The 13,568-nt window shown below is 42.3% G+C and overlaps 1 protein-coding gene across 3 annotated transcripts; it reads left to right on the top strand.

Annotated features, from left to right (window-relative positions):
• The first annotated feature begins 2,949 nt into the window (after positions 1-2,949).
• Positions 2,950-13,042, top strand: LOC125977082 (myosin heavy chain, fast skeletal muscle). 3 transcript variants are annotated; one of them, XM_049733272.2, is made up of 41 exons: positions 2,951-2,975; positions 3,164-3,225; positions 4,036-4,248; positions 4,482-4,625; positions 4,697-4,853; positions 4,936-4,963; positions 5,053-5,161; positions 5,286-5,378; positions 5,454-5,517; positions 5,580-5,678; positions 5,755-5,858; positions 5,940-6,078; positions 6,155-6,273; positions 6,344-6,493; positions 6,569-6,739; positions 6,813-7,119; positions 7,191-7,264; positions 7,342-7,429; positions 7,514-7,631; positions 7,713-7,836; positions 7,911-8,047; positions 8,130-8,385; positions 8,452-8,694; positions 8,775-8,951; positions 9,019-9,164; positions 9,252-9,342; positions 9,405-9,794; positions 9,872-9,998; positions 10,070-10,188; positions 10,269-10,465; positions 10,533-10,716; positions 10,780-10,945; positions 11,017-11,141; positions 11,246-11,554; positions 11,611-11,814; positions 11,897-12,022; positions 12,084-12,254; positions 12,328-12,432; positions 12,511-12,606; positions 12,721-12,852; positions 12,926-13,042. In XM_049733272.2, the coding sequence occupies exons 3-41, from the start codon at positions 4,048-4,050 to the stop codon at positions 12,944-12,946; spliced, it is 5,811 nt and encodes a 1,936-aa protein (XP_049589229.1). In that variant the 5' UTR covers positions 2,951-2,975; positions 3,164-3,225; positions 4,036-4,047; the 3' UTR covers positions 12,947-13,042. The 3 variants fall into 3 exon arrangements, with proteins under 3 accessions (XP_049589228.1, XP_049589229.1, XP_068508551.1); XM_049733271.2 differs by having other exon boundaries at positions 2,950-2,975; positions 12,328-12,606; XM_068652450.1 differs by lacking the exon at positions 2,951-2,975 and having other exon boundaries at positions 3,086-3,225; positions 12,328-12,606.
• Positions 13,043-13,568: the final 526 nt, after the last annotated feature.

Genomic DNA, 13,568 nt, shown 5'->3' with positions numbered 1-13,568 from the left:
AACTGTCTGAGGCCCACTTTTGATTGAGGCTGTCTGAGGAATAATGAAAAATATATATGTATATATATATATATATATATATATATATATATATATATATATATATATATATATATATATATATATATATAGTTTAAATACCATTCAGACAATAAAAACTCAGCATTTTTCAGTATATTTTCAGCTAGAAATTGATATCTCCTCACTGACGTTTGGACATGTATGTCGCAAAGAATGGAGATGTTTACTCTTACATATATAGTATACCATATGAAGCGGGACTCCCATCTTAGCATAATCCCTTTTATGAAACGAGATCCAAGTGAGTGTCCCATAACGAAGGCCGTTTCCACAAAAAGAGCCGAGACGAGAACAAATGTCTGAGCTCACTGATGAGCGCTCAAGGCTGCGAGCATTGCTGAGGAGACATCTATATTTGTATTTCCTCCATATAAGCACCCCCAGGCAGGGAATCAGATCAAGTGTCACGTTTTTATTTACTATATTGGCCTATTTTGTTAGGTGTGAAGCCCTCAGCTCCAAAGCCCCAAAGCCCCCGCTCGGCCCATCTTTGTCACTTGAGTGTCAACTTTCAACAAGGAAAGAATGCAAACTACCAAATGTCGTATAACGTGATCCCCTCCTTGCGCCGTATGGGGAACAAACACTCGACTTGGGAGAAGGTCAAGCTACGAGTGTGGCCTTGTCTTCACATCATCTGTCAGCACACACAGTGTAACAAGACCATTTAGAGGAAGAGTTTAAAAATAAACCTGCGCCCTCGAGATGACCCAAGTGCCTGTCTTGAGAATCCAGGAGACGTGAAACTGCTCACCTGTTCACAGCACATTCCGCATTGGACAATTGGGATGGTCAATGTGCTAACTTTCCAATGAATACATTTCGAAGAATCTTCTAAGAAGATTTCAAAAACGGAAAAGACCCAAATTCTGTAGGTGTTGAAATGAGCCAAAAACCTACAAGTCAACTATTATCATTATTATTTAACTTTAATTTCTGTTGCTGACTTGTTATTATAGCTGGGGTAAAAAGACTCAAATGAACCTTAGAAATGTTTTTTAATGAAGTAGAGTGAACATTATGTCAAGGGCAAAAGTAACGAAACCTTGGAAATCGACTATTCATAACTTACATAGTTGCACTTTAAATGCTTGGACAGTGTTAAAGCAAAATAAATTTAAAAAAATATATATAAATAACACTTGAAACTTACTTGTATCCATCATGGTGAGAATGCTGAATCGGCATCATTTCAAGATGGCGTCGTGTGTCTGAGCGCTTAGATTAGCACTTCCACAAAAGACACAAGAAAAACATGTGAGTCAGGGTGTCTTTACAGACAAGTACATTCATCTTTCAATTGTAGACTTCAATCAAGCAGACCACTAAGGAAACTCAATCCGGCTTCCATTCCAGGCATCTCCCAAGAAGTCCTGAACACTGACGTGACATTAGAGGATAAATGATATAAATATAAATATAGATTTCACAATATATATATTATCATATCATATCATATCATATATATACAATAATATATAATATACAATATATCATATATTTATTTATACAATATAGAATATATTTTATTATATTTATATGTATATATATATATATATATATATTTTTTTTTTTTAAATGTATATTTTACTATAAAAAACAATGACATAAAACAAAGCAATGCAAAAATAAAACATATTTTGTACTGTTCGGACGTTTTGAAATGTTTTTTCAGCAAATAAGCAATTATCCCAATAAATATAAAAAATATATACATTATCATATCATATCATATATACAATAATATATAATATAGAATATATAATTTATATTTTTATACAATATATAATACATTTTATTTTATATATATATAATATATATATATATTATATATATTTTACTATAAAAAAACAATGACCTAAAAAAAAGCAATGGAAAAAGAAAACATATTTTGTACTATCCGGACGTTTTGAAAAATGTTTTCAGCAAACAAGCAAAAATCCCAGATTTCCTCTTTTGTTCGGCCTGCTCAGATAACAACGCTCTGGAGGCTTTGTTCTCGTATAAATGTCGGAGGAATGTCCTTTTTGAACAATGACATCCTGTAATCCTTTGACCGGATACGCTGCTATTAATACGAGCGTTGTTACATTCTCTTTTGTCTTGCAACAAATCCAATTAACTTTTGGGATTTGATCAGGCCCAGCGTGCTGGCCGTGGCAGCGGATCATTGTTTTCACAAGTTCTTCATTTTGTTCCTTTGTCACAGGAAAGACTTGCAATGCTTCTGTAACAGAATACTAGTGACACATGAGCGCTTCTCTGAGGCTAAAGTTGGATGCTCCTCACTGCCAAGGTGCATTAGAGAGATTATTGTAAAGACCCAAACAATGTCAGAACTTTGGTATCACAACATGCCTGCTCGGAAAATATTTACATGCGGTTAAAAAATTAATTTTTGAAAGTCCTGCCTTTGTCTATTAAAATAATTTTTCCTCTATCTTGCACCAGGTCAAACTCACAAACTGTCGTGTAATTTCTATTTACTGTGGCTTGGAGAGTTCTAATAGTTTCTATTTAAAACTAATTCATCAAATGGAATTATTTGAATGTCTGAGCCAAACACTCACAAGCCCATTTAATCTGCTGCTGACAGCAATAAAGGAGTTGCTTTATAGACCTAAATGAACAATTATCATTGCTGTCATACAAACTACATTGTTTTTACTCGACTCCCATCGGTGTCTTTCATTATTCCCCCTTTAAGATGTCATTAGCGATCAGTAACCTTGTCCGTGATCAACTATTGATCTGCAATGAAAGACGATACCAGACAATAGGCGTAAATGAACATGACCAAAAAAAGCAAGTCGTGAAAGGCCGGTGAAGGCCCGACTCTATATAAGAAGGCTGGCCGGACGCCCTCAAGGAGTGACGGGCACTGACGAGTCAAGGTGAGTGGCTCTCGGTCTTATATTAGAAGAAGGCAAGCCGGCAGCTTTCAAAACAATGCAGGGCATGACCACTCACTGCCAAATCCTCCACACATCTTGGCCAGGACTCGGAAGGACCGCCGGCGCTTTTATTTACTACCACACTGAACAGGAATCCATTTCAACTAATTGTCTTTTGTTTGTCCCAGCTTTCAGAATCCTCATCCTCAACCCATCATTTACAGTTTCGCAGAGGGAGGGAAGAGCGAGAGTAAGTTGTCTCTGATATTTGTGTCCGTCATCTGACATTCTAATCAACAACCGGTGGAGGACGTGTGACATTGTTTTAAAGAGCTCGGCTTTATTTAACATTCATTCTTCAGACATCATTATCTATCTATCTATCTATCTATCTATCTATCTATCTATCTATCTATCTATCTATCTATCTATCTATCTATCTATCTATCTATCTATCTATCTATCTATCTATCTATCTATCTATCTATCTATCTATCTATCTATCTATCTATCTATCTATCTATCTATCTATCTATCTATCTATCTATCTATCTATCTATCTATCTATCTATCTATCTATCTATCTATCTATCTATCTATCTATCTATCTATCTATCTATCTATCTATCTATCTATCTATCTATCTATCTATCTATCTATCTATCTATCTATCTATCTATCTATCTATCTATCTATCTATCTATCTATCTATCTATCTATCTATCCATCCATCCATCCATCCATCCATCCATCCATCCATCCATCCATCCATCCATCCATCCATCCATCCATCCATCCATCCATCCATCCATCCATCCATCCATCCATCCATCCATCCGTGTCTGTCTATCTCTGTCTGTCTGTCTGTCTGTCTGTTGAGCTGCCCGTCCATCCATCCATCCATCCATCCATCCATCCATCCATCCATCCATCCATCCATCCATCCATCCATCCATCCATCCATCCATCCATCCATCCATCCATCCATCCATCCATCCATCCAAATATATTTACACTTCATATCAGAGAGGATTACCATGTGACTTCTTCCTCTTTGCAGTAAAGCATCATCATGGGAGATGCAGAAATGGAATGTTTTGGTGCGGCGGCCATTTACCTCCGTAAGCCAGAACGTGAGCGAATTGAAGCACAAAACACACCCTTCGACGCTAAGACGGCTTACTTTGTGTCCGAACCTGGCGAGATGTACCTCAAGGGCAAATTGTTGAAGAGAGAGGGTGGTAAAGCCACCGTGGAAACACTTTGTGGGAAGGTGAGAACAAAGATAAATGATCAATGATGGAAGGAATTACATACATGTTTACATAAGGACAAAGATAGAGAACGTGTCATCTGCTTTATATGGTTAAAGGTCAGGGCAGGTCAAGTTATTAATTACACACCATCCAAGCTTGCAAATATGGAACTTGCTTTGTGCACATAAAATAATCTCAACTATTCCCAAATCATTGCAATAACTATCTCACACGTGTACTTCTGTGTCAGACTCTGACTGTAAAGGAGGATGAAATCTTCCCAATGAATCCACCTAAATTCGACAAGATTGAGGACATGGCCATGATGACCCACCTCAGTGAGCCTGCTGTGCTGTATAACCTCAAAGAGCGCTACGCAGCATGGATGATCTACGTGAGTTTTCTTCAAAAGGAAAATTTGGCTCATATAACTTAACATTCATCATTTTTAAATTATATTTTTAGACCTATTCTGGGTTATTCTGCGTCACTGTCAACCCCTACAAGTGGCTTCCGGTGTATGACTCGGGGGTCGTGTCAGGATACAGAGGCAAGAAGAGGATTGAGGCTCCTCCCCACATCTTTTCCATCTCTGACAACGCCTATCAGTTCATGCTCCAAGGTATTATTATAGATATATGTATATATATATATATAATATTTAAATTTTTTTGACAAATAATGTGATTTTATGTTTTTTACAGATAGGGAAAATCAGTCTGTTCTCATCACGTATGTTCATACAGTATATGAAACACTATTGAGTCAATATTTTTTTAACAGGGAAGAAAGCCATTGCTAATTTTTTGTTTACCTTTCAGTGGAGAATCTGGTGCAGGAAAGACTGTGAACACCAAGCGTGTCATCCAGTACTTTGCGACAATCGCAGTGGCTGGAGGAAAGAAGCAAGAGCAATCAGGCAAAATGCAGGTTGAAATACATACATACAACTGCTCTCAATTTATATCAAGCTTACCAAACAGCTTTATTAAACAGTACATACAACATAACTTGATATGAAGCCTTTGTGCTCTAATTAATTTTCTTCTTGAAGGGCTCGCTGGAGGATCAAATCATTGCAGCAAATCCCCTGCTGGAGGCTTATGGGAATGCCAAAACTGTGAGGAATGACAACTCATCCCGCTTTGTAAGTATCTATTTATCTTCTCACACAATGGTTGTCGAAGATCTTAAAATACTCACCTCCTCCTCTTTGACGTAGGGTAAATTCATTAGAATCCACTTTGGCACAACGGGAAAGCTGGCTTCTGCAGATATTGAAACATGTAAGATTTGAATTAAGCACACAGATTGGAGCTTTTCTAACATGGGTCCATGTGATCTACAGATCTGCTGGAGAAGTCTCGTGTGACCTTCCAGCTGTCGGCTGAGAGGAGCTACCACATCTTCTATCAGCTCATGACAGGCCACAAACCCGAATTACTTGGTATGAAAACATTTGGACCGTGGAACTTTGGTGTCTGGTGTCTAGCGAGAACTAACCTCACATTTTGTTCTGGCAGAGGCTCTGCTGATCACCACCAACCCTTTCGACTATCCCATGATCAGTCAGGGTGAAATTACTGTCAAGAGCATCAATGATGTTGAGGAATTCATTGCCACTGATGTAAGATGACTTCACTTGAATGTTCTGGCGAACGCGCTGTGCACAAAAATTGTACTTGTTGTTTTTAAATGGCCACCACAGACAGCCATTGACATCCTGGGATTTACTGCTGAAGAGAAGGTCAGCATGTACAAGCTAACCGGAGCTGTGATGCAGCACGGAAACATGAAGTTCAAGCAGAAGCAGCGTGAAGAGCAAGCCGAGCCTGATGGAACCGAGGGTGAGTCGCCCATCGTTTTGCCGTCATCACACTTGAATCGACTATTCTAATTTCCTATGATGTCATTGAATTTCAGTCGCCGATAAAATCTCCTACCTCATGGGCCTGAACTCCGCTGACCTCCTGAAGGCTCTGTGTTACCCGAGGGTCAAAGTCGGGAACGAGTTTGTGACCAAGGGTCAGACTGTGCCTCAGGTACAAAGTAGTGCTTCAATGGTTGATGCGATTTCTTGAAATTCTTATTCATGTTGATTTGTGTCAACAGGTGAACAACTCTGTCTCTGCCCTCTGCAAATCCATCTATGAGAAAATGTTTTTTTGGATGGTGGTCAGAATTAATGAGATGCTGGATACCAAGCAGCCCAGAAGCTTCTTCATTGGTGTCTTGGACATTGCTGGTTTTGAAATCTTTGATGTGAGTATGCATTAAGTATCAAAAGCTTGGTCAAAATTTTGTTCACTTCAAAACTCTTGTTGTTTTATGTGGCAGTTCAACAGCTTGGAGCAGCTGTGCATCAACTTCACCAATGAGAAACTGCAACAGTTCTTCAACCACCACATGTTTGTGCTGGAACAAGAGGAGTACAAGAAAGAAGGAATCGAATGGGAGTTCATCGACTTCGGTATGGACTTGGCTGCCTGCATTGAGCTTATTGAGAAGGTAAACGAGAAACCCATCCAAACTCAAAAATAAATGCGTTGGCACGATAGTAAAAGACAAAATGTCCTTCCAGCCAATGGGCATCTTCTCCATCCTTGAAGAGGAGTGCATGTTCCCCAAGGCTTCAGACACGACCTTCAAGAACAAACTATACGACCAGCATCTTGGAAAAAACAAGTCGTTTGAGAAGCCAAAGCCAACCAAAGGAAAGGCCGAGGCCCACTTCTCCTTGGTGCACTACGCTGGCACTGTGGACTACAACATTGTTGGCTGGCTGGACAAGAACAAGGACCCTCTGAATGACTCGGTTGTTCAGCTCTACCAGAAGTCCTCTACCAAGCTGTTGTCCTTCTTGTATGCATCCCACGCCTCAGCAGAAGGTAAGAGATGCTCTCCATCAATTTTACAGCTGAACGTAGTCTTGCTGATAAGATTCTGATTCAACCAACAGCTGAGGGTGCAAGTGGAAAGAAAGCTGGCAAGAAGAAGGGTGGCTCCTTCCAAACCGTGTCTGCTTTATTCAGGGTAAGATGAAGAAACAGAATAGTCGCACAGTGTTCCATTTTACATGGTGCCAATGTTATGTATTCTCAATTCCTCAGGAGAATTTGGGCAAGCTGATGACCAACCTCAGATGCACCCATCCTCATTTCGTGCGTTGTTTGATTCCTAATGAGTCCAAGACTCCAGGTACACCTTCTCTAATATTAGAATTGCATTAGGACTACGGTACAATAACAAAAACTCTGAAGCTGAATTGTCGTCATTTTCAAGGTTTGATGGAGAACTTCCTGGTCATCCATCAGCTGAGATGTAACGGCGTGCTAGAGGGCATCAGGATCTGCAGGAAAGGTTTCCCCAGCAGAATCCTCTACGGTGACTTCAAGCAGAGGTTGTAGAGTCAAATGCCATCTAATGGTGACTCTTGGTCAGTCAAAATAACACAGGACAAAAAAATAAATGAATGTTTCAGATACAAAGTGTTGAATGCCAGCGTCATCCCTGAGGGTCAGTTCATCGATAACAAGAAAGCCTCAGAGAAACTTTTGGGCTCCATTGATGTAGATCACACACAGTACAAGTTTGGTCATACCAAGGTAGAATAAAAAGAAAATGGCTTTTTGAGTTTTCCAAGACCAGACTAAAGAAAAGCCAATGTCCTGACTTACAGGTGTTCTTCAAAGCTGGTCTGCTGGGTACACTGGAGGAGATGAGAGATGAGAAACTTGCCGAGCTGGTCACAATGACTCAGGCTCTCTGCAGAGGTTACGTCATGAGGAAGGAGTTTGTTAAGATGATGGAGAGGAGGTACGCTACACTGACCATCCATATTCTCTTGACACCTCCCTTCAAAGAAGAAAACAATGAGTCTTTACTTCCATTTTGTCAGGGAGGCCATCTACTCCGTCCAGTACAACGTCCGCTCATTCATGAATGTCAAACATTGGCCGTGGATGAAGCTGTACTTCAAGATCAAGCCTCTGCTGAAAAGTGCAGAGACTGAGAAGGAGATGGCCCAAATGAAAGAGGACTTTGAGAAAACCAAGGAGGATCTTGTAAAGGCCTTGGCCAAGAAGAAAGAACTGGAGGAGAAGATGGTGTCTCTCCTGCAGGAGAAGAATGACTTGCAGCTGCAGATTCAGTCTGTAAGTGAAATAGATCGAGATGTATCACTGTGAAGATTGTTTACATTTTGCTTATCACGTCTTCAGGAGGGTGAAACTCTTGCCGATGCAGAGGAAAGGTGTGAGGGGCTCATCAAAGCCAAAATCCAGCTTGAGGCCAAAGTCAAAGAAACATCTGAGAGGCTGGAGGATGAGGAGGAGGTGAACGCCGAGCTGACAGCCAAGAAGAGGAAGCTGGAGGACGAGTGCTCCGAGTTGAAGAAAGACATTGATGACTTGGAGCTTACCCTGGCTAAAGTTGAAAAGGAGAAGCATGCCACAGAGAACAAGGTTTTTGAAAGTTACTATTTTTTGATGACTCAAGTTTCATCCAGAACATTGTTCACTCAAACATATGTGTATTTATGCAGGTCAAGAACTTGACCGAGGAGATGTCTTCTCAAGACGAGACCATTGCCAAGTTGTCCAAAGAGAAGAAGGCCCTCCAAGAGTCCCACCAGCAGACCCTGGATGACCTTCAGGCAGAGGAAGACAAAGTCAACATTCTGACAAAGGCCAAGTCCAAACTGGAGCAGCAAGTGGATGATGTGAGTCAGCCGTATGTTGAAGCGAATGTCGAACGAGATGGAACCTAAACACATTTATTCCCCACAGCTTGAAGGATCACTGGAGCAAGAAAAGAAGCTTCGTATGGATCTGGAAAGAGCTAAAAGGAAACTGGAGGGAGATCTAAAATTGGCTCAGGAATCTATCATGGATCTTGAGAATGACAAGCAGCAGTCTGATGAAAAAATAAAGAAGTGTGTATTTACTGTCTTTACATAATGACGTACTGGAAAGAACCTACAGCTTAAATAAAATATATTATTTCCGTTATTCACTTGCAGGAAGGACTTTGAGGTCAGCCAACTACTGGGCAAGATTGAAGACGAGCAAACTCTCGGAGTGCAGTTACAGAAGAAGATAAAAGAACTTCAGGTATTTGGTGTCAAGATTCACGGTGTCTTGAGAAAATAGCTACTCAAATTTGTACCTGTCAGGCCCGCATTGAGGAGCTTGAGGAGGAGATTGAAGCCGAGCGGGCCGCTCGCGCCAAGGTGGAGAAGCAGAGGTCCGATCTCGCCAGGGAACTTGAGGAGATCAGCGAACGACTCGAAGAAGCCGGAGGAGCCACCTCTGCTCAGATCGAGATGAACAAAAAGCGTGAAGCCGAGTTCCAGAAGCTGCGTCGCGACCTGGAAGAGTCCACCCTGCAGCACGAGGCCACCGCCGCGGCTCTCCGCAAGAAGCAGGCCGACAGCGTGGCTGAGCTCGGCGAGCAGATCGATAACCTTCAGCGGGTCAAACAGAAGCTGGAGAAGGAGAAGAGTGAATACAAGATGGAGATTGACGACCTCAGCTGCAATATGGAGGGCATTGCCAAATCAAAGGTGAGAGCATTTCACCTAGTTTCAACCTCAAATGAAAAAAATTATACATTTTTTTTATACACATTTTCTTTCACCAGGTTAATCTTGAAAAGATGTGCAGGACGTTAGAAGATCAACTGAGCGAGCTCAAGTCCAAGAATGATGAGAATGTTCGGCAACTAAATGACTTTAGCGCCCAAAAAGCAAGACTTCAAACTGAGAATGGTAAGAATAAAAAAAAATCTTCCAATCTTTTATCTTGTTTCCGGTTCTAACTTCATTTGAATGTCATCTAGCTGAATTTACACATCAGCTGGAGGAAAAAGAAGCCCTGGTGTCTCAGCTCACAAGAGGGAAGCAGGGCTACACTCAGCAGATTGAGGAGCTCAAGAGGCACATTGAGGAGGAAGTGAAGGTGCATAAAATCAGCCTCGCAAAAAAAAACACTTGACGATAAGTGAAACATATTCACCTTTGACCTCTTCTGGGTGGCAGGCCAAGAACGCCCTGGCCCACGCCGTTCAGTCCTCTCGTCACGACTGCGACCTTCTCCGAGAGCAGTACGAGGAGGAGCAGGAGGCCAAAGCTGAGCTACAGCGAGCCATGTCTAAGGCCAACAGCGAGGTGGCTCAGTGGAGGACCAAATATGAGACCGATGCCATCCAGCGCACTGAGGAGCTCGAGGAGGCCAAGTAAGCTACAGCAAGGAAATGAATGAAGCACTTGGCTATCATGACACCAATTGATGCGTCGTTGCAGGAAGAAGCTTGCTCAGCGTCTCCAGGACGCAGAGGAGTCCATCGAGGCGGTGAACTCAAAATGTGCCTCACTGGAAAAGACCAAACAGAGGCTGCAGGCAGAGGTGGAAGATCTGATGATCGATGTGGAAAGAGCCAATGCTCTGGCTGCCAACCTTGACAAGAAGCAGAGGAACTTTGACAAGGTCTGTTCAGATTATGTCAGTTACGGTCTCAACAAATTCTTAATAACGTTTTAATACTTTCAGGTTCTTGCTGAGTGGAAGCAGAAATATGAAGAGAGCCAAGCAGAACTTGAGGGATCTCTGAAGGAGGCCCGCTCACTCAGTACTGAAATGTTCAAACTGAGAAATTCCTATGAAGAAACGCTGGATCACCTGGAGACTCTAAAGAGGGAGAACAAGAACCTGCAACGTAAGATCCACACCCTGATTTTCCCAAAAACAAGACCAAAAACAACAAAACGGTCATCTGCTGTCCCACAGAGGAGATTTCTGATCTGACCGAACAAATTGGAGAGACTGGAAAGACAATTCATGAACTTGAGAAGGGAAAGAAGACACTGGAGAGTGAGAAGAGTGAAATTCAAACAGCTCTGGAGGAAGCAGAGGTAACAATTTATCATCATATCATTTCAAACCACAACACGGAGGATGTGAAGAGAATTTGGACTACACCTTATTCCAAGGGGTTCAAAGTCCTCCTTGTCCACAGGCTACTCTGGAACACGAGGAGTCCAAGATTCTTCGCATTCAACTGGAGCTGACCCAAGTCAAGGGTGAGATTGACAGAAAGCTTGCGGAGAAGGATGAGGAGATGGAGCAGATCAAGAGAAATAGTCAGCGGGTCATCGAGTCCATGCAGACCACTTTGGATGCTGAGATCAGGAGCAGGAACGACGCCTTGAGAATCAAGAAGAAGATGGAGGGAGACCTGAATGAGATGGAGATCCAGTTGAGCCATGCCAACCGCCAGGCGTCTGAAGCTCAGAAACAGCTGAGGAATGTCCAGGGACAACTCAAGGTAGAGAGAGATCTCCAAGAGCTGCCAGGTGGTACTGAATTTGTTTCGTTGTACAGGATGCCCAGCTTCATCTTGATGAAGCCATACGAGGTCAAGAAGACATGAAGGAGCAGGTTGCCATGGTGGAGCGCAGGAACAGCCTAATGCTGGCTGAGATCGAGGAGTTGCGAGTTGCTCTGGAGCAGACGGAGAGAAGCCGCAAAGTGGCTGAAGCTGAGCTGGTCGATGCCAGCGAGCGTGTTGGTCTGCTGCACTCTCAAGTATGCTTCACATGTGGTTTTCTGAGTAAAAACAAAAAAAAGTTTGCAATGTGACAGTAAGCATTTGCTTCATCTAAAATAGAACACCAGCCTGATGAACACCAAGAAGAAACTGGAGGCTGACCTTGTCCAGATCCAAGGTGAAGTGGAGGATGCTGTGCAGGAATCAAGAAATGCTGAAGAAAAGGCCAAGAAGGCCATCACTGATGTGAGTTTTAACTGCCTTTCAACTTTTTGTGAAGACTATTGTTGAGCCTGTTGCCTTGCAGGCTGCCATGATGGCAGAGGAGCTGAAGAAGGAGCAGGACACCAGCTCTCATTTGGAGAGGATGAAGAAGAACCTGGAGGTGACCGTCAAAGATCTTCAGCACCGTCTGGATGAGGCTGAGAGCCTGGCCATGAAAGGTGGCAAGAAGCAGCTCCAGAAACTGGAGGCTCGGGTAAAGATCTCATTACACTCGCTTTGAGACTACTGAAGGACTATCAAAATGTCGAGCCTCCATTTTGTTTCAGGTGCGTGAGCTTGAAGCCGAGGTAGAAGCCGAACAGAGGCGAGGATCCGACGCCATCAAAGGCGTCCGTAAATATGAGAGAAGAGTGAAGGAGCTTTCCTACCAGGTCAGTGTTCATCTTCTCCTTCGTGTCAACTGTTATTTGAAATTTGTGCTAAAAAAAATCGACTCGTGTCTCCATCAGACTGAGGAAGACAAGAAAAACGTCACTCGCCTTCAGGATTTGGTAGACAAGCTGCAGCTGAAGGTCAAGGCCTACAAAAGGCAGTCAGAAGAGGCTGTAAGTGCAATTTCCGTTAGCTTGTCTGTGTACTAGCAATCAAACCAAAACAAGCATAAGTAGAAATAATCTTCCAATTAGTTGACCGAAATAAAATTTTGAATTGTCTCGCAGGAGGAACAAGCCAACACTCACATGTCCAGGCTGCGGAAGGTGCAACACGAGCTGGAGGAGGCTCAGGAGCGTGCTGACATCGCAGAGTCACAGGTCAACAAGCTGAGGGCCAAAAGTAGGGAAATAGGGAAAGTGAGTATCACATTCGAAAGAAAAGTTGCCGTCACGTGAAACTCAAAACAACATTCTTGTGTTTGCATTGTAGGCAAAAGATGCTGAAGAATAAGATGCAACTGAATGGAGAAACTAAAATGAGAATCATAAAATATGATCTCTCAGGACATCCTGACACATTACAATAAATTTATTTTGCATGTCTGAAGACTTGTGTTTTATTTCATACGTCATAGAGGAAGTAAAGGGTGTCTGGTTCCTGCTGAGATTGAAATCCAGAAGGCCAAGCCAGACTTTGGTGCCTCTGAAGAACAGTGCTGAAGAATATCGAGGAAAATAGATCTGAAGAAGCAGGAGTGTCCATTTTGTTTGGTTAAAAGATAAAAATAATACAAATAAAATATATCAAACTAGCTGTGAAATGTGAAAAGAGCTTGCTGTACATCTTTTGGTGCGTCGACCAAAATATGAATAAAATAACATGGGTCTGCACAGGCCAAGTGAAATGCCGGAAAACGTGCAGACTCTTCAAATAAAACTGCCAAAGTGGGAAGTTGTCAACGCAAGATTGAGTGGCGTCCGTCATTCTGAAGGTGCAACACATGCTCAGATGGACAGCAGGCGTTTGATAGCGAGCGGGCGCCACTATGCGCTTCCTCCCCGAGGAGCGTGTTCAACTGGCATAGTGACAAACGAGGGCTGCCCTTTGACCTCTACACTCCGCTTAATAAGGC

This window comes from Syngnathus scovelli, chromosome 11, assembly GCF_024217435.2.
Source record: "Syngnathus scovelli strain Florida chromosome 11, RoL_Ssco_1.2, whole genome shotgun sequence".
Classification (NCBI taxonomy): Eukaryota; Metazoa; Chordata; class Actinopteri; order Syngnathiformes; family Syngnathidae; genus Syngnathus; species Syngnathus scovelli.
The sequence above is the reverse complement of the archived record's forward strand: the minus strand, read 5'-3'. Positions and strand labels throughout refer to the sequence as shown.

What these genes read in the sequence shown, in the direction of transcription:
- LOC125977082 (XM_049733271.2), top strand. Translation starts at nt 4,048, where the DNA reads ATGGGAGATGCAGAAATGGAATGTTTTGGTGCGGCGGCCATTTACCTC. An exon ending in CAGCTCTGGAGGAAGCAGAG is followed by an intron (nt 11,142 to 11,245) that starts GTAACAATTTAT and finishes CCTTGTCCACAG; the next exon opens with GCTACTCTGGAACACGAGGA. An exon ending in CCAAGAAGGCCATCACTGAT is followed by an intron (nt 12,023 to 12,083) that starts GTGAGTTTTAAC and finishes GTTGCCTTGCAG; the next exon opens with GCTGCCATGATGGCAGAGGA.